General features: G+C 33.1%; 3 protein-coding genes across 6 annotated transcripts in view; all 3 read left to right on the top strand.

Moving 5' to 3' along the window:
* The first annotated feature begins 26 nt into the window (after positions 1 to 26).
* LOC145731368 (retinaldehyde-binding protein 1-like) lies at positions 27 to 11,165 on the top strand. Of its 3 annotated transcripts, none has more exons than XM_081983114.1 (7): positions 27 to 168; positions 9,128 to 9,378; positions 9,570 to 9,729; positions 9,890 to 9,951; positions 10,067 to 10,260; positions 10,443 to 10,559; positions 10,647 to 11,165. In XM_081983114.1, exons 2-7 carry the CDS (start codon positions 9,156 to 9,158, stop codon positions 10,896 to 10,898), a joined length of 1,008 nt encoding a protein of 335 aa, XP_081839240.1. In that variant the 5' UTR covers positions 27 to 168; positions 9,128 to 9,155; the 3' UTR covers positions 10,899 to 11,165. The 3 variants fall into 3 exon arrangements, with proteins under 3 accessions (XP_081839240.1, XP_081839239.1, XP_081839241.1); XM_081983113.1 differs by lacking the exon at positions 27 to 168 and adding an exon at positions 408 to 463; XM_081983115.1 differs by lacking the exon at positions 27 to 168 and adding an exon at positions 3,904 to 4,058.
* Positions 11,166 to 13,323: 2,158 nt separating this feature from the next.
* On the top strand, positions 13,324 to 15,945 carry LOC145731843 (uncharacterized). The gene is made up of 4 exons (XM_081983830.1): positions 13,324 to 13,573; positions 13,630 to 13,833; positions 14,899 to 15,237; positions 15,290 to 15,945. The coding sequence occupies exons 1-4, from the start codon at positions 13,489 to 13,491 to the stop codon at positions 15,490 to 15,492; spliced, it is 831 nt and encodes a 276-aa protein (XP_081839956.1). The 5' UTR covers positions 13,324 to 13,488; the 3' UTR covers positions 15,493 to 15,945.
* Positions 15,946 to 16,490: 545 nt separating this feature from the next.
* LOC145732158 (uncharacterized) overlaps positions 16,491 to 19,837 on the top strand; it is a 43,463-nt gene continuing 40,116 nt past the window's right edge. The window contains exon 1 of one of the 2 annotated variants that reach the window (XM_081984257.1): positions 16,491 to 16,647. The gene's annotated coding sequence lies outside the window, so the exon portion shown is untranslated. The remainder of the gene's footprint in view (positions 16,648 to 19,837) is intronic. The other variant, XM_081984256.1, reaches the window with a different exon arrangement.

Genomic DNA, 19,837 nt, shown 5'->3' with positions numbered 1-19,837 from the left:
ATTGCCAGCATAGATCACAACACCGATAGTGGCTTTTGTTGTTTTAAACGTTTATTATGCTATTAATACATTTTATTTTTGCATAAAATAGCAAACAATTCCAAAGTGTACTTACAGTTTTGCAGTGCAACTTTATAAGCTCAGCAAGTTATCCAATTACTATCGAAGGTAAGTAAAACTTTGTAAATATTTTGTAGAAAACATGTTTTCCATTTTATTTACCTTAAGTCTCTGAACCCTTCAGGTTAAATAAAGAGGAGAAACAGTTGCTATTTTCAGAAACTTTTAATAGAACAATCCTTGATATATAATGATGTTATTTTAATGGTCTAGTTTGAAAGATCCTTTCAAATTTAAAACTTAAATAGCACTAGGAAACGATGCAGTTATAGTATAGTTTAATTCAATTTAATAGTGTAGTTATGGCTAAAATTGAACTATTATTGTGTGCTGCTGTTAAAAGGTAAAAGTTGGCCAATTTTGCATTAGATTAAGTAAAAAAGGTTAGTTTTATTTCTTATTAGAATGAAATGAATTAATAGCAATTTCAATTTAAAGATTCAATTTGGTTGTGTTAGATTGATTGCAAATTTGGTGTTTGTTTATAGATACACTTCTCTGAACTGATTATTTTGAAGGTGAATTGAATTTGAAAATTGTCCTTTTATCTATATCGCCCAGTATATGCTGAATCTGTAGAAAATTCCATCGACTGCACCAGATACCAACGTAAATGTTCAACTGACTGACTGAAATAGTAATGTTAGAGGTTGGTTTTTTCCTGAAGTATCTTCTAACGGATATTAGCTGTAAACTGCATTAAAGCGCCAAAAGACTTTTATATAACTTTAACTAGTTTTATTGAAGCTATTTTTGAAAATAGCAAAATGCTTCATCATCTACAAGAAAAATGTCAAAGAAAAAGATAAACTAAAAACTAATTGGAAAGTAGAATGTAATACCAGGTACAAAGAAATCTGGATTTGAGGTATGGTAATGGTAGGACAAAAAGAGAAGATAGATTGCGTGATTGGGAAACTAAATAAGGATGATAAAATAGGTACTTAATTGAATAGAAACGTTTGTTACTGGTATACAGTGAGTTAGATTTAGATGATTTCCTGCAAATTTGGTGACAAAAATTCTAGGTAAGATTGTTTATGAATGTATTGACTATCTCCTTTATTTTTGGACGTACAGGGGCAGTAAACCTCTTAAAAGAACCGGGTTGAACTTTTCTTTTTAGCCATATCAACCAAATTTAGGACATTTTCGTGTGATATACAGGGTGCCACTTAGGCACTATATTATATAGTGGTCAAAAGCAATTTTTCACTCTCTTAATTTTTTTAAACCCATATGTGACTTTTAGTCCTGTTTACAGTTACATACATCCCTTGGGAGTGATTTTAGTTCCTGTCCGTTTTAGTCCATTTCTATACCGTTTCCGAGTTATTCCACACAATGCAACTAGGTTAATTTAGGTAAGAAAAAATGTCTAACTTTGACAGCTTCTAACTCAGTTATTATGACAGTTAGAAAGTTAGTTCAAACACTCAAATGTAGCTGCAAATATTTTCTTTATTTTGCCTACTTACGAAGTTTTAGCTAAAATCACAAATAAGTAAGATATTCGGTCTGGAAGGCACTAGTGCACTCACACATGCCCTAAAGTCCATACTTAGCTGAAACAGCAAAGTGACCTAACAATTCAAAGTTAAATATCTCCGTTATTTTTGGACGTACAGGGGCCGTAAACGTCTTAAAAGAACCAGGTTGAACTTCTCTTTTTGGCCATATCAACAAAATTTTGGACATTTTCGTGTGATATACAGGGTGCACACTTAATATAGTGGTCAAAAGCAATTTTTCACTCTCTTAATTTTCTTAAACACATATGTGACTTTTTGTCCTGTTTACAGTTACATACATCCCTTGGGAGTGATTTTAGTCCCTCTCAGTTTTAGTCGATTTCTATACCGTTTCCGAGTTATTCCACACAATGTAACTAGGTTAATTTAGGTAAGGAAAAATGTCTAACTTTGACAACTCGTAACTCAGTTATTATAACAGTTAGAAGGTTCGTTCGAACACTCCAATATAGCTGCAATATAGCTTTTTATTTTACCTACTTACGAATTTTTAGCTAAAATCACAAATAAGTAAGATATTCGCTCTGGAAGGGACTAATACACTCACACATGCCCTAAAGTCCATACTTAGCTGAAACAGCAAAGTGACCTGATAATTCAAACTTGAATATCTCCGTTATTTTTTGACGTACAGGGGCCGTAAACCTCTTAAAAGAACCGGGTTGAACTTTTCTTTTGAGCCATATCAACCAAATTTCAGACATTTTCGTGTGATATACAGGGTGCTACTTAATATAGTGGTCAAAAGCAATTTTTCACTCTCTTAATTTTCTTAAACACATATGTGACTTTTTGTCCTGTTTACAGTTACATACATCCCTTGGGAGTGATTTTAGTCCCTCTCAGTTTTAGTCGATTTCTATACCGTTTCCGAGTTATTCCACACAATGTAACTAGGTTAATTTAGGTAAGGAAAAATGTCTAACTTTGACCACTCGTAACTCAGTTATTATAACAGTTAGAAGGTTCGTTCGAACACTCAAATATAGCTGCAATATAGCTTTTTATTTTACCTACTTACGAATTTTTAGCTAAAATCACAAATAAGTAAGATATTCGCTCTGGAAGGGACTAATACACTCACACATGCCCTAAAGTCCATACTTAGCTGAAACAGCAAAGTGACCTGATAATTCAAACTTGAATATCTCCGTTATTTTTTGACGTACAGGGGCCGTAAACCTCTTAAAAGAACCGACTTGAACCCCTCTTTCAAACCGTGTACACCTAACTTTTGAATTACATACAGGGTGCTCAAATTTGTGCGCACTGCTTTTTGTGATTAATTTAGAGGGTTTTTGCAGGTTACAGGCAACTCCGGTACTTTTTCTTGTCCGTACTGTACTTACCTTTGCAAAAGAAAGGACAACCTGAAAAAGCAAGTTACTTTAATACACAAACTGAAAATATAAATACGGAAAATGACGTGTGCAACTTTGACAATTGCCTGTATATTAAGTATTAAGCAACACATGATCACGGTGCACCAGGTGGTACTACTATAGGTAGTTACGAATGTTATTCTGCCTGGATATGGGTGAAAAATTGGGTCAAAATAACAATCAAAGCCAATGGATCATTTTACAAGACAGAAAAGTAAAAACTGGAGATCAAGGTATGTAAGGATGCGTAGATACTGTCACTGGAGAAATTCAGTGTTCAGAAAAAAGATTCTAAAAGCTGTGTACGAGCAAGTATTTGCTGATGTTAAAATTATGCTGGTGATAGAATGAAAAAAACAGAAGAAAACGTGTGATAAAGAAGAATAAGAAGTACATGGTGTAAAAAAAGAGACATTTGGAAGACTGTGGAAAGAAATATGCGATTCAGTGGAAAAAATGAAATGCAGGGAACTGAATAAGATGAAGAAAACATTGACAGTATGAAGAAGGCATAAGAATATAAATTTACCTGAAGTTCAAGCTGATGATCTTTATAGGAGAATTTGTCATGGAATTCATTCTTTCTTAATCTTTATCAATATTATTTTATGGTATTGATAGAATCTTAAGTCAGCTGAACGAGGGAATCTTTAAATCTACTGAAAAACATCAGTCAATCAGTACCTAACTGATTCGTTCTTTCTTGATACCCCCAAATGATTCCAAGGTTAATTTCCCCAACAATGTTTATGTAAATTACTGTTATGATATAATCCTTATGTGTCTGTTCTCGATGTTTAATCTTTCGCAAGTTGCTCGCCTGGCCGAATTTGTGGGGGTACCTAACTGAAATAGGGAGAGACATTCTTTTTTTGAACCTATTGTGTGTGTACCAAGACGGCGTGTCGGTACCACATTAGTACCTCGCGATCTATTATCAATATCACACATAGTGCAAAAAGTAAACATTTTGCTTTTTTTTAGATTTATTGAAGACTATTGGCTTTTTAATTGTTTTACACTGGTAAGTTGAGTTTGTTAGATTTTTAGTATTATATTCTTTCATAAAAATGTTTTGTAACAAACATTCCAGAAAAACTGGGTTTGGGAAAACAAGAGTGTTATTTATCAAAATACTTATTTAAAATTATGTGACTTGAAAAATAAACTTTCTCAAAAAATTACAGTTATTTTAAGTTGACACAACTTGATTAATAGTAAAAAACACTGTTACAAAAAACAATTATTAATCTAAATTTAATTACTTTTTCTGTATAATTTTCATATCCGATAAAACAGTGACTTTATAAAAGCGGAGCTTTTTAGTAAAATAACCATTTTCCGCTGTTTCATCAGCAATTAGTAGGCAAATCACGTACCTAGTTTTTAATGGAACTTCTGCTTTTATAATGTCTGTAAGATTCCGCAAAATATTCACTAAAGGATCACTGCAAGTTTATTTCTAATATTCCATCAAATTAGCCAATTTCCTTTTTAGCGGTACTTAATCCGATTTTAATGGTTAACCATCGACATATAAAGATACTAATCACTGGGTTATATTATAAAAAAGGTTTTGCGTCTGCAATGTGTCTCAGTTATGTAACTAATAATTTTCAGTATACGGACCCGGAACACGTGTATCATTATATCCAATATTGTTGTTGCAACATTTGTAATACCGCTAAATCAAAGTAAGTGGTATGTTGCTATTGCGACAACCTGTTAACTGATATTATTAATTTTTGCTTTACTTTAATTATTAATTATTGTTCTTCAATCAATCAATCTTTATCAAGAAAAAGGAATATTGGACAGTATTTCCTAAACAAAGCATCTATTAAGTTTCACCCTGTATGGAGAGAAAAATTTAAAAAACCAGTATATTGACGAATAACACTAGTAATTCTTTAACACTTGTGGTTCTTCATTGTTTTTGTAGTTGGTTTCTTAATTAGCAAATAGCTTAACTGTCATATAACATTTCAAAACATCTTTACAATCAAGCACAATCTACCAAAACAAAGCACATAGAGAAATTAATCTTCGAAGATTATATAATTTCGATTAAGCAACATTACTAAACCAAAAATCTCGGTTTAACGTCCTACTTTCATTCAAGGACGAACATGTTTTCCTGTCGACAGTTTACTATAAACATGTTTTCAATTGCGACGCAACTAACACTCTATACAACAAAGTTCACAGACATTGTCGAAATAACATGTTTTAACCAGTCAAGGCGATTAAAATGTAATTATCAATTTTTTTTTATGGAGAGGTTTGATGATCTTTCTTGTCGAAGATTTCATAATAATGTTGTTGGGTTAATTCAAGCAAATTTGAGTACAATGGGTTCTGTTCTTACGATTTACTCAGTAAATATGCTTATTAATGGGTGTAAGTGATGTCGAAATGGTATAGTTTAGTCACGAATATTTTTTCCTTTGTTATGTAAACGTTGAAAGTTTATATGGATTTCCTTTCTTGTTAAGACGTTGTACTTTATTACTTTGTAAAAGTAGGAGCGTAAAAGCTTACTTAACCAAAATTCAAGCCGTCTGATGGCAAAGGGAAACTAAATTTAGTAGGTATCTGAAAAGTGCTCTGGCATTGAATGGTTTCAGGTTTAGCTAAAGGCACTAAAATAAGCTTTTCTACAGCATTTGTAAAATTTTATAAAATGTCAAATTAGAGTACGAAATTAAAAAATATTGATATACAGTATTTGTAGGTACCTATAAAGCAAACCACTGTTGGTCATAATCTACCTAATCTACAGGTGCATCATTTGTGTAAAATTACAGTACTTTTTGTACTCTATAAGTCTATTTAACGTCTTTGACTTCAGATCCACACTTTTCGATATTAAAAGCCTTCCAAAAGGTGGAAAGTACTAACTTTCCTCATGGGTGAAACACTTAGCTTAACAGTATTTTCTTTTGCAAAACATACATTTTCCATTACAGTTAAGTTGAAAAGATATGTAACATCTACTCAATCTTTCTTTGAAAAAAAACTGTTGGCATAACATCCGGCATTTGGTTGAATCTCAAAAATGTGCAAGATCACGTCGTTATACAATACCGAGTGTTGAGCAAGTAGGTTTGTAGAAACCAAAACTTCACCTACATTCCGTAATAACCAACCTTGACATTGCCTTCGACCACTTTCACTAGGTTAATGGCCAGTTTGTTATACCAACACGTACCAGCGACTTATTAAGTATCCATTTCCTTATTACTGTTATTTTAGACGGTTTTTAATTAGGAAAGTAATGCCAATTAGTTATAGTTTTATGTATTAAGCATCGGTTTTTGCTGGGTGGGAAGAATCATTTGAGACAAACTATCTCAGTTTATTGTAAAATTGCTAAAATGTGACCCAATTTTTGTACTGGAAAATTTACATACAGGATCTAACAAAACAGAGCGTTTCCCAGACTTCCTATAATACCATAAACATGTTTCCCATTTAAAAAAACTATTTTCAAGGTATTATGACCGTTTCGCATTTATATTATACCTTCTCAGGTTGTGCGGCTTTTAGATATCCCTTTTACTACCCCAATAACATATATTTTGTTGGCTTTACCCGAACACGGGCTTATTCATTAGGGCTCCTCATATTTCAGCTCGAGTTCTTGCTTAGCTATATGTTGCTATGTACACATTGTTAAATCACTAACCCCCGTTTTCCTAACAAGAAGTAAACATCCTACACTGTGTTATCTATGTGCGGTTTGTTTATTTTTGGTTTTTGCCAAAAACATTAATATATACTAACGTCACGTTTTTGCAAAATGTCCAATTCTAACCTAGTAAATTTGGATATACTTAAGAGTCCGGATTAAAAAGCACTATAATCGTGAAAAAAAGCTTTAAAAAAGCACAAAACTCATTCAGAAATGCAACATTTTTAACTTTTTCTTGAGTTCAACTTCTAGAAATTTTTTAACTGCTTGAGAAGCCTTTGGAAGGTTTTTGGACAGTTTAAAGAGAATTTGGAAATTCTTAGACAATGGGCCTATCCCACATATCATAAATTTTTGTTTTAATGACTGGAATCGAAAGAATAGGATCAAAAAACTAATTTTTCATATTCTTGAAGAAAAAATTATGGTCGTAAATGTTCCTACATTAGTTTGAATTTGTCCATTAAATTTAAAAGATTGTTTTGGCGCGCATGTGACGTACGTAATTCTGGGCGATTTTATTGGCTGTTGCACGCCAACTGTTTCACTTCTTGTCGCTGATTGGTTGATAGTGTAGTACGTCACCGGCGGCGGGCGTTTAAAACATGAGATTAATGTAGTTTTTATCATCATTTTTTTTCTATTTAGACTTAATATTTTTGAAAACAAAAAAATACGGGTATAATATTTTCAATCCGTCTTTGTAGTTATGAAATAAAAAAAAATTGTGGGACAGGCCCATTCTAGAAATTTTTGGAAGCTTCTAGACTGTTTTAATATCCTTTGGAAGCTTCTAAACTAGTTGAAGAACATTTGGAATCATTTAGACTGTTCTAAAAGCTTTTGGAAACTTTAAGACCGTTTCGGCAGGCTTCCGACTGCTTGGAAAGCATTTTGGAGTTCCCGAAGTGTTTTAAAACACTTTTTAAGTACTTGAGGAGCATTTGGAAGGTTTTTGGACAGTTTAAAGAGCAGATTGAAAGTTCTAGAATGCTTTAGGGGCATTTGGATACTCTTAGATAATTCTAGACATTGTTGGAAGCTTCTAGACTGTTTTAATATCTTTTGGGAGCTTCTAAACTAGTTGTAAAGCATTTGGAATCATTTAGACTGTTCTAAAAGCTTCTGGAAACTTTAAGCCCGTTTCGGCAGGCTTCCGACTGCTTGAAAAGCATTTTGGAGTTCCCGAAGTGTTTTAAAACACTTTTTAAGTACTTGAGGAGCATTTGGAAGCTTTTTGGACAGTTTAAAGAGCAGATTGAAGGTTCTGGAATGCTTTAGAGGCATTTGGAAACTCTTAGACGGTTCTAGAATTTTTTGAGAGGCTCTAGACTAGTTGAAGTTTATTTGAAAGCCTTTAGAGTGTTCTAAAAGCCTCTAGACTGTTTTGAAAGGCTTTCGACTGTTTGAGAAGCATTTTTGAGTTTCTTTCGTGTTTTAAAACCGTTTTAGACTACTTTAAGAGCATTTGGAAGGTGTTGGGACAGTTTAAAGTGCCTTGAAGTTTCTGGACTGCTTTTAAGGCATTTGAAACTTTGTAAACGTTTCTAGAAACTTTTGGAAGGTGTTAAACTGCCCTAGAAGTATACGGAAGCTTTTAGACGGTCTTGAAATCTTTTGAGAGCTTCTAAATAAATTTAAAAGCATTTGGAAGCTTCTAGACTGCTTTATAAGCTTTTGCAAGGCATTTTAGAGCTTTTATAGTGTTTTGGAATCTTTTTTTAGACTACTTCAGGAAGATTTGGAAATTTGTTGGTCAGTTTAAATTTGTAAATTAATACTTACCCATTTTGCAACAGATAATTGGTATGTTTTTATCATTCAGAAGCCTTCAATATCTCGATATAGCAAAAGTCATTATTACCACTTAGGGCCCAATGGCCCACTGTGCGACGTTACAGAACCAATAAGATTAGTTATTAGTTTAGTTTATTTTAAAAAACTTGAAAAGCTTGTTTTGTCAAAAACTAGTTAAACCATACAAAAGTAGCAATGAATAAGCACAAAAAAAAAGAAAAAAACAAAAAAAGCGGTAAAAAAGTCTTCTAGAAATCCGGACTCTACTTATAAGTTTTAATCACTTTGCTAAATGCCTCAATTGACGTGGAATACCTGGTATTTGCGTATAATATCCAAAATAATGAAAAACCAAAATATACAGTCAACCAAATGTTTCATACCAAACTCAATTCTGAAAATAGCCTCAATCACGAAATGCTTTGTGACAAAAATACAGGGTGTTCATTTAAAAAAACTCAAACTTGTGTGTAATGTCAGAGACAATACAGAGTGAAACAGTATTATGACTAAGTACTTAGTCAAACATAACTTTAACAGTGACACATTTACCATGTTTCCAGTTTGTTTCTTTAAATTTCCTCTCGTTTGTGTTCTTATAGAAACATTTTACTATTCCTGGACTGCATCATGTCGACCCAACTAATAATGTCAAATTTACATTATGCTCACACCGAAAAAAACCAAAACTACGCCAATGATTCCATAGCAAATCAGGGAGAATTATCCAAGAAAGAACTGTTTAAAGTAGCCGAAGAAGAACTCCGAGAAACGGAAAATTCGAGAAAAGAATGTTTGCGCCAACTCAAACACTGGATAGAGCAAAACGACGACATTCGCAACTGTATTATGGGTAAGTTGGCACAAAAACCGTCCATTAGGGAATTTTATAAGGGTAGTTGACACAATTCTCCGGTTAACCCCTGGCATCCATCACTTTAATAATAGATTTAGTGTGGCGACAGTTAATTTTATCCCTAAGAGGGAGACTTAATTTAGGAAGCCACTGACCATTCAACCGATAGTGAAATCAAACTGTTTCAGATGATATTTTTCTATTGCGATTCCTGAGAGTGAAGAAATTTAGCATTCCTATGGCGCAGCAGACTTTATTAAAATATCTCAACTACAGGAGGAGGTTTCCGCTTATTTTTGACAATTTGGATTATAACGACTGTAAAATCAGTGAATTGTTAACTAACGGGTTAGTGGATTATGGTGAGTCTACATGTGCTGCAGGTTTGTGATTGGTCAAAAAAAGCAGCTGCTTTTTTAACCAATCACACCAACAGAGTGCTGGGATGTAGCACATGTGGACTATTACAGTAGCTTTAACCTAAAAATTAAACTTTGTATTATTTTAGGTACATTTTGGTAAGCCCTCTAAGGGACAATCAAGGACGCAGAGTGATAATTTACGATGTTAGTAAGTAGTAGATTTCTGTTTTTTTTGTTGATTTGGAATTGTGGTATAATCAGTTGCTCAGGTTTCATCAACATTCATCAGACATAAAATAATAATACATTTTGACTTATTTTAGGTAAATTTGATGCCAAAAAATATACAGGAATGGACTTAGCCAAAGCCCACGCAATTACATACGAAACATTGTTGACCGAAGAAGAAACTCAAATTTTAGGAGTAACTCATGTGGCTGATATAGGGGGCGTTAACGCCTCATTTGCCACTTTGTTCTCCGTAACCGATTTCGGTTATCTAATTAAATGGGGAGAAGTAAGTTTGTTTTCAAATTACCTATCGAACTGTAACGGTTCAATAACGTTCGTTACCTTCCAAAAAACAAATTACGTCAGTTAATATGTTAGTAAACTCTGGTTGTTTATACACGAAATGTACTATAAATATTAAGTTTAAACTTGAGTAGTTCAGTTCATTTAAAATGTCCGCACTTACAGCAATCTTACCCGATGAGACACAAGGAAATCCATTTCCTCAACATGCCGCCAGCCCTTAAGTACATTTACGATTTTGCCAAGTCTAACATGAGCCAGAAGTTAAAAGAACGTATTATGGTAAGTATACAGGGTGAATACAAAATTTTTTAATAAAACCCAGGGATGTAACGGCATTAGAAGATAATGTTATATTTTTCTGAAAAGGTTCACAATTCAATTGATTCCTTGTTCAAAAAAATGGATTCCCGCTGTTTGCCTAAGGAAATGGGCGGGGAAGTCCCCATTAAAGACATGATCACTTCATGGCACCAGAATCTGGATGAAAAACGGAAACGAGTAATGTCTGTAGGAGACGTGGAACTACTGAGTGACCGAGGCATTATTTGCTCCAAAAACTCTTCAAGGCAAAGCTGTGACACTTTAGTAGGAAGTTTCAGAAAGTTGGAGGTGGATTAGGATCAGTTCCTACACTTACTATAGTTTTATCAATAGGAATTATTTCGTTTTAAGGATTACCACTGGCATCATCACATTATACAGTTTTACCACATAGAAAGCACGTTTTGTGGGGTAATTTTATGTTTAAGGGATTGTAAAAATTGTATTTGTTAAGATTTGGTTTAGTATTGTTAGTGTACTGTAAAGTCTATGAAAGTCATAGTTTCTGCATGTATTAAATATAACAATGTTATAAAATAAATACTATTTTTTTATGGAACATAACTTTTACTTAAATATTATATGGTAATTATTAATGTTACACTAGTTAGAACCTTTTCTGTTTCACTCCAATTTAATGAATCAATCAAAGATGGAGGTTGGTGTGACTGCTGCGTTGGCCCACGCGCTTATGCTTCTTAACGGTGTTGTCAAGTCAAAATATTTCAAACAAAAAAGAAAGTTCATTTTTCATTATTATTGATCGAAAAATAATGCGAATTTGCTGTATAAACCAAAAATACAGATTTCAATTTTTTCATCTTTAGTTCACCGTTTTCTAAGTTTTAACATTTGTGACAAATACCACGTGGTTATAGAAGATTTTAGCTAGGCGGTCACGTGACAACAGTAAAAAATATCTATCATAAAATCTCAGAAACATGTTTTATATCAAATACTTGTCTAAACCTTGATTTTACCACCTTTTAGCACAGTTTGATGTTAGTGACAGTTATCACGTGGTTTAGAACACTATTTAGCTAAACGGTCACGTGATAATTGTTGAATAACTGTCATAAATCTAAGAAACACGTCTCATTTCGGAAACTGTTAAAAAATACTGTTTTAAGCACATTTTTGGAATTCTCATTACATTTCCGATTCAATAACCCGAAAAAACACTGCAAAATTTGGTACAGTCAGGTAAAAAAGCGGTGTCAAAGTTTGAATTGCCAAATATTGACTTCAAACACTGTTTGAAAAGACAGTCAAGGATAAAATCACCTGTGAACGCACTTGGAGTGAGAAAATGACTATTTTAAGCACATTTTTGGAATCGTCGTTAAATTTCCTATTCAATAACCTAAAAAAAACCTACAAAATTTAGTACAGTCAAAAAGAAAAGCGTGTCAAAGTTTGAACTGCCAGAAACATAGTTTGAAAGGACAAATTTGCTGGCAAAACCCACTTGGAATAAGAAAATGACTGTTTTAAGCACATTTTCGGAATCCTCATTAAATTTCCTATATGATAGCTTGAAAAAACACTACAAAATTTGGTACAATCAGGGAGAAAAGCAGTGTCAAAGTTTGAACTGCCAGAAACACAGTTTGAAAGGACAAAATCGCTTGTAAAACCCCCTTGTAATGACAAAAAGTTTGTATTAAGCACATTTTCTGAATTCTCATTAAATTACCAATCCAATAACCTGAAAGAACACTACGAGATTCGGTACAGTCAAGGAGAATAGCGGTGTCAAAGTTTGAACTGACAGAAATATATTTTGAAAGGACAGTCAGGGACAAAATCGCTGGTAAAACCCACTTGTAATAAGAAAATGGCTGTTTTAAGCACATTTTTGGAATCCACATTACATTTCCTATCCAATAACCTGAAAAAATCATGACACACACGTGTCAAAGTTAGAGCTGCCAAAAACACAGTTTGAAAAGACAGTCAAGGACAAAATTGCTGGTAAAACCTACTTGGATTGAGAAAAAGGCAGTTTTAAGCAAAATTTCGGAATTCTCATTAAATTTCTTATCCAATAACCTGAAAAAACCAGTACAATCAGGGAGAAAAGCGGTGTTTAAGTTTGAACTGCCAGAAACACAGTTTGAAGAGACAGTCAGGGACAAAATCGCCTGTAAATCCTACTTGGATTGAGAAAATGACAGTTTTAAGCACATTTTTGAAATTCTCATTAAATTTCCTATTCAAAAACCTACACAATTTAGTATAGTCAACAAGAAAAGCGTGTCAAAGTTTGAACTGGCAGAAACATAGTTTTGAAAGACAGTCAATGACAAAATCGCCTCTAAAACTCACTTGGAGTGAGAAAATGACAGTTTTAAGCACATTTTTGAAATCCTCATTAAATTTCCTATCCATTAACCTAAAAATCACTACAAAATAAAACATGTGGATTTGGCAATTTGCAGTATATAAAACATCCACTTAACGCGATATAAAATGTTTGTATTTGTGCTATTCTGCCCTTATGGTAATATTAAATTAAACATACGTTTTCTTACACTGAAACAAGACTAACTGAATAAGGAACTGTTTTTAAGTATAGACAACAATCAACTAAACTGTTCGGTTAAGTTAACTATCATCTAGACTGACCCTGCCTAAACCCAAGTGGCCCAAACAACAAACAAACTGTCCAAACAAAAAAAAGAGTAATATTTTGAATGCGCATTTAATTTTTATCGGACAAATTCCTAGGTACATATTACTGAAATTAATGTTTTGTGTACCTAGTGGTGCGATAAATTTGTAGCAATCAGCAATATCGGCTGGGAAAATAAATACTAGAAGATTTAATGTGTGTCTAGGTGTCTGCCATTCTTAGTTTGGTCAGTTAGTGTTAACAGCAACTACCATGTCGAAGGATAGATTTGAACTGCGAATGGGCTCCCCTAAAAATAACATTGGAAGACTTAGCAGTTATCAGAGTATTTATCCAGGTACGTTGAAATGTCGGTTACTGATCCATTCATTGTAATTTTTTTTTGAAAAACAGTAGGTAGAGAGAGAGAATGTTGCAACAAATGCCCCAGTTGTATCCAAATCCGGAATAATGAAACTTACGAAGCTACTCCTTTGTTGATTAGAGCTAAATCGCCAGCTTGGGACACTAAGTGTTACGATAGAAGTTTAGTTGCTGTGTTTATAATGCTTCTTATTTTTGGGACTGGAGTTGGAGTTTACTTACTTTTACTTCAAAGTGAGTACCCAAACATTGTTTTATTTATTGCAATCCACAATTTATCAGGGCTAAAAATTTCTACAGATATGATTCATTAAAAAAAAATTGCATTTTTTGCAAAAATGGCATTTTTCCAATTTTTGAATGATTGTAACTTTTTTTATTTGAACTCTTATAGATTTGGCTAAAACGCCATTAGAAAAAGGGTAAAAATACAACAAAATGTGCCAAAACTGGCCTCTCTAGCTCTTCATGTTATCGATATATTGAATTTTCAACAATTTCAACCAAAAAAATTGAAAATACCTATCACATGACCATTTAATAAAAATAACTTAGTGTAAACACGTGACGCTTCTAAGTACTGATGGTTTGTTGCACCAACATATGTCACAGTAATTGTTAAACAAAGTTTATGGCTGATCCAGAATTAACATCATCTTTGGTCAATAACATTAAGTTATTATACAACTGAGCAACTGTTTATACATATTTAGGCGTAAAATCCATGCTTTCTGTGTTTGTAAACCTTTTTTCCACTTTATAAAGCACGAATTCTATTCATTCGCAAAATTATGTAACATGAACAAAAATCAAATTTATTTGGTTTATATAACAACTAGAGCTATTTTTTGATGTTTAATTGAAGCCTAAAATACGACTCATTTATCGTGAAATACCCTGTATACAAACTTATTGATTGAGCTTCGAAGATAATGATTGAACTGGTTTAGAGCAGTTAGAAGATGAACTTTGCTCGACCATTCAGGTTACGAAATTAGTAAGTTTAATTTCTCTTATCTACGTAAAAACAAGCTGGTCCTCAGAACAAACCCAGACAATATTGACATTTTTTGATAATAGTTATTTCCGGCGCTTATTCATAATTTTGCAAAAAGTCATTAACTTAGCTAGATAGCCTAGGAATTTCTTCAAATATTTCAGTTTGTTGAAAACTAGTATCAGATTTTGGGTTAGTTATGTTTTTTTATGAACCTATAGTAAAGGTATTACAAGGTGAACGTTAGAGCAGTAAGCAGACTACACTACTAATCATAATCTAAATGAAGTTACCCATTTTAGATGAAGGTACCATCATCGAAGAGTTTGACTTTGTCTCTAGAGAAACCTGGGGAGTCAACAGCACCTTCCTCCAAGACGTCCCACCCTTAATCCTTCCAGTACCAAAAATCCTTTTATTAGAGCTGATCAGCAACTGTACAGACCCTTCTGACCACTGCTTAGAATACGCAGAGTTCAAGGAAAACCACAAAGAGAAAATGAGAATTTTCAACGGTCAAGTACTCTACAGCTTCTACCAGGATAAAAAAGGACGAATTTTCGAGGGTAGAGGAGCTAACGTTCAGTCTGATTGCGGACAACCTGGAGGGTGTGGAAATATTCTAACTATAGGAATGTTAGGTTGGTTGTGATTTTTGTTGTAAGGGTGGTGGTGCAACAGTTCAAATTATAGGTGAAAGAGATATGGTTTTGACTGATCGTCGATCTGGAAAACTCCAGGCCTTTCTCGATTATGCCATAACCGAAGAGGTTCTGGAACCCTGCTACGAAATCCTAGTCAGCCACACTTCGGCCAGATATTTCGATGATTTGGCTTTGAGTTTGGCGGCAAAGAACAGAAGAAACCCGGAATGCAAATACTACTACTCCCGATAAAATCCTGCACACTGAAATAATTAACGACAGCAACTTAATCATAAAAAGCCCAGAAGGGTCTGAATTTAATCAGAGTCCCTAAAGTGTGTAGCCGCGCAAAAAGTGGACAGAATTATTCATCCGGCTTGGCAGCGACGTCCAGACTTTCCTGCGACATTCTATATAAACATATTCTGGCAGGTCCTGAGGGAGTTACACCCCGTCATTCTTAATCCAACTAAAACGTAAGCAGTGTTGCAACACTGTCAATATTTTCGTTAAGGTTATGTTTTAATTTCGTTTTAATGAGTTATAATTAAATACATAAACCAACCATTTTCTGTGTTATTTTAGTTGTAAAACATAAATTTGATGTTTTGTGTCAATGTTACCTTCCTACAATTATTTTTTTGTTTGTTTGTTTGTTCAAACCAAAATTACCATGAATAATTTAATATAATCAATTATCAGGAGTGTTTTACAATAATTATTGAACAGAACCTAACTCACATAGAGGGTATTTCAAGACGAACCACGAATTCTCCATTCCAGTATATATTTGGAAAGGAAAATTGGAAAAAGTTTTATTCTCGACAGCAATTGTTTAATGTACTTTTTTCCTAAAAGGTCACCTAACGGAGATATTTGCTAAAAACGACCCTTCATGCCCCAAAGTGCTTAATTCTAAATTCCTGCTAAGTTATTTGGAAAGATAGTAGGAAATTTTATGCTCTAGAAAAATATTCAAAATACACAGGAAGGAAAACATGTTGGCGTTTATTTTTTATCCACTTTCCACCCTTTTTAAGTATCCTACCATTAATTCAACCCTGTACACAGTTTTAGTTCATTTTTTCTTAAAACCAATCATCTGACAGACACAAGATCACTAATTTCAGCTTTGAACTCTCAGTGACCATAAAAATCTTATAAAACTAGAGATTTTAGGGGCAAACTGGCAACGGGGGCGCCCTTATCGCACAGTTTCAAGCGAAATATTCAGCAACATGTTCGGTCGGTTTCAGTTTTCAGTCTTCAAGAAGACTCCGCATCCAGAGCGCCAGCCTGGATTGGTTCGAGCGAGCGGCAAAAAGTTTCGAATTTTCGCCGGAAAACTTTCCAGTTTTGTGGAAAATCGTTGTTTCAATGGCTGAACGCATGTCAATTTCCATTAAAGTAAGTCAAAGCGAATGCTCTAAATGTGTAATTTTCATTGATTTTCTTTTGGTTTGTTTAAATATAACTTTAAAAATACATGAAGGAAAATTTGGATTGGACTCCAAGTTAGCCAGACATAGTGTCACTTTACCTCTTCTGATTTTCCTGTTTATTTATGTTGTTTTTTTTTGTATATTATACCCAACACATATTCAGTCAGAATAAAGTTTATTTTACTGGAAAATCGATTAACTAGAGTATTTTACTCCAATCAATTTGAGACGGGAAGATTACGGATCCCTCAACTTTCCAGACTTTCAAAAAGCTTTCCAGTTTACAAAAAAGTTTTAACGGCGGAACATTTTCCAGGTTTTAGGGGTTGCATACGGTCACGATAGAGTAAAATTTCCATTTAAATTCAGGGACAATATTCGACATTTAGAGAGCACTTTATCCGGAGAAATTCAAACTGCTTTTTGCTGGCATTTCGACAAAACAGTAGTCATTTTCTTTGCTTCGCGGCTTTGGCGTGCATGCCTAAAATGGTAAAAATGCACCTGGAATAGTAATATAATGATGCAAGAATACCATTCCACGTCTAGAAAATGTTTTTTTTTTTATAAATTTAAGTATAGTAAACTTGATAAGTGCTTAAATGACTCTCTAAGAAACAAAGCAATATTTCTCTAATCTATTATAGTGCAGATACTATATAATGAAATATCTAAATTTTTGACTTATTGGAAATTTGTAAATGCAGCTAAAAGAAACTTTTTAGAGAGTAAAAAGTTTGGTTAGTTCTTAATTAACTCAAAAAAGTCTTATAAAACTGTTACCAACTTTGTTATCCTTTACGAATATATGTTAAAAATCAAAGTAAAACCTGATGACGTGTGTCTCTGACTCAAAACATTTACTTAATTTCTATACGTCATCCCATTTTACCTTGATTTACGCTGTAGAAACTGCATTAGCCTCCAAGCTGGATTTCCATGTTTCCAAGTGTAACCAAACAAAAAGAGTAGCTACTAAATCAGCTAGGCAAAAGACAACATGGAGATTTACGCTAGATAGGAGAGAGAGAAACGGGGTTGTCTTTGATATTCCGTATATTGAAATCCCATTGGAATTGCCGCCCTTTTAGACATTCTAACGGACAAAGATTCAATTTTTATGTTGGTAACAACGAAAAAACTGAGAAAACTTGTTTTGTTCTTAATAAAAGAGATGGAAGATGATTATTTAGATTTAGAGTGGCTGACTGGCAATTTGAAATAGTTTGTGATTGGTCAAGAAAAAGCAGCAAGCTGAAAGCTGATTTTTTTGACCAATCACAAACTACCTACTGTAGCTTATTTAGAAACTGCTAATCATTTCTTAAATTAACCAACAATTTTGTTTTTGTGGGTGTTAATACAAAACGATTTAAATAACTGAAACTTAATCGGATTACAATAAGCAGATTCATTAGAACAATTAACAGCAAATTATTAAATACAGCATACAAACATGCTTATTATTAAATGCAGTAATCCTATCCGCCCATACCCGATAACCAAACAAATATTGAGTCAATGTCAGTAAAATTAACTATTTGCTGGGCGCTTTGATTAGATGATGATGTTATCAGCCAGATTTGGATAGGACTAACTAGGCAATCCAATTATGGGCAAAGATACGAAGAGCCACAAAAATAGAGAGAAAGAGAGGATGTCGAAGATTTAAACTGACTTTGATCGTTCCATTTTACGGTTTTTAAATTGATGCTAGCGAGAATGACAGGAACGTGAAAAATCTCACTTTTAATTAGTTTCAATCTGAATTTAAAACAATTTTTTTTCCTTGTGAGTTTGTACTAATAATCATCATCTTTTTAATAAAACTATTAATTATATTAATTGGATAAATCCGCTTACATTCTAGAAATATCCCAGTTTCCAGTATGGATCCGGAACTCTAAATATTTTATCCCAATGACACCGTAATTTATTGATTTTATCCTTTACCAAATATATAAACAGAGAGGATCGTTGTATTAAACTTAAATCAACAACATCCGGATTTGAACAGTGCATTGGTTAAATTGGATCCTACGTACATTTTTAGTTTCATTTGGTTTTGAGCAATTTATACTCTATTCATAAATGTGGAAATGTGAACTTTGAACTTTTGTACGTAATATAGGGGAAAACAATGTAAATTCTGGCAAATGTAACGTCAAACTATCTTGCTTTAGTGCACATTCCAGGCATATGCGCTGCCTATTTTATATTAAAAACTTCAACCCTAATGCACTATTCCAATTATTATTATTACAGCAGTGGTAAACAACAAACTTTCCATAATGTGGTTTATACGAAGAGCCTTTTCAGTGAAATTAGCGATGCTCAATAAACAAAATGTATTTGTTTTAGGGGAGATTGAACGTGATTGTAATAATTAACGTAATGTTTGGGGTAAAATGGGTTTAGATTGTTATTTTAGAGCTCGATTTCGTCGTTTTTTCTTCAATTTTGGCTAAATCTGAGAAATTTGTGAAAAGTGCTTTAATCTGTAAAAATAAATGCTAGATAATTTTTAATTTCTAGTGAATAAAGATACAGAATAATAACTAATTAAATCACTCAATTCTGAAGTAAAATGTCGGAAAATAACCAGTTAATTAAAAAGATAATTTTTTTTTTAATTTAAATTATTACTAATTATGTTAATTAACTATGCATTTTTTTTGGTATAGAATATTTCATTTTTAAAAAAATAATGGAAAAACAGCAGGGCAATTTTCCATTATTTATGTGACCAAATTTGTTTGTTTTATCGAATGGACAAATAGGACTTTTAAATTGAAAGCCAGATTTGTTTTCCTATCAGTCATGAATAAGCTCTATCGATTTACAACTGTTTTTTAAAGAGATTCTTCACTTAAACGAATATTAAACTGAAGGCTAACATCACTTTACGTCGGTTTGATGTAAAATTATGCGATTGATTTTATGGATATTGTAATTTTGTGTATATTTTTTAATTGTCAATCAACAGATTAACATAAACTAGATAAGAAGGTTAAAAGAGCTTCTTAATTAATTTCTGAGCAATTTTCTGCTCAAAAAATTGTTTTTGGGGCCTATATTATCGGTTTAAAGGTTTTTTTTAACATCAATACAGATCATCGGAATGCGAACGTAAATAATAATTTTAATTGAGACAT

The sequence above is a fragment of the Ips typographus genome, linkage group LG7 (genome assembly GCF_016097725.1).
Source record: "Ips typographus isolate SLU linkage group LG7, UJ_Ityp_2.0, whole genome shotgun sequence".
Lineage (NCBI taxonomy): Eukaryota > Metazoa > Arthropoda > Insecta > Coleoptera > Curculionidae > Ips > Ips typographus.
Note: the sequence above shows the minus strand (reverse complement) of the source record. Positions and strands in the feature narration are given on the sequence as shown.

Coding starts and splice junctions, on each gene's coding strand:
- LOC145731368 (XM_081983113.1), top strand. CDS start 423: ATGGCTAAAATTGAACTATTATTGTGTGCTGCTGTTAAAAG. Junction 9,379..9,569: donor CATTCGCAACTGTATTATGG/GTAAGTTGGCAC, acceptor AAACTGTTTCAG/ATGATATTTTTCTATTGCGA. Junction 9,952..10,066: donor AGTGATAATTTACGATGTTA/GTAAGTAGTAGA, acceptor GACTTATTTTAG/GTAAATTTGATGCCAAAAAA.
- LOC145731843 (XM_081983830.1), top strand. CDS start 13,489: ATGTCGAAGGATAGATTTGAACTGCGAATGGGCTCCCCTAAAAATAAC. Junction 13,574..13,629: donor TTATCAGAGTATTTATCCAG/GTACGTTGAAAT, acceptor TTTGAAAAACAG/TAGGTAGAGAGAGAGAATGT. Junction 13,834..14,898: donor TTACTTACTTTTACTTCAAA/GTGAGTACCCAA, acceptor TACCCATTTTAG/ATGAAGGTACCATCATCGAA.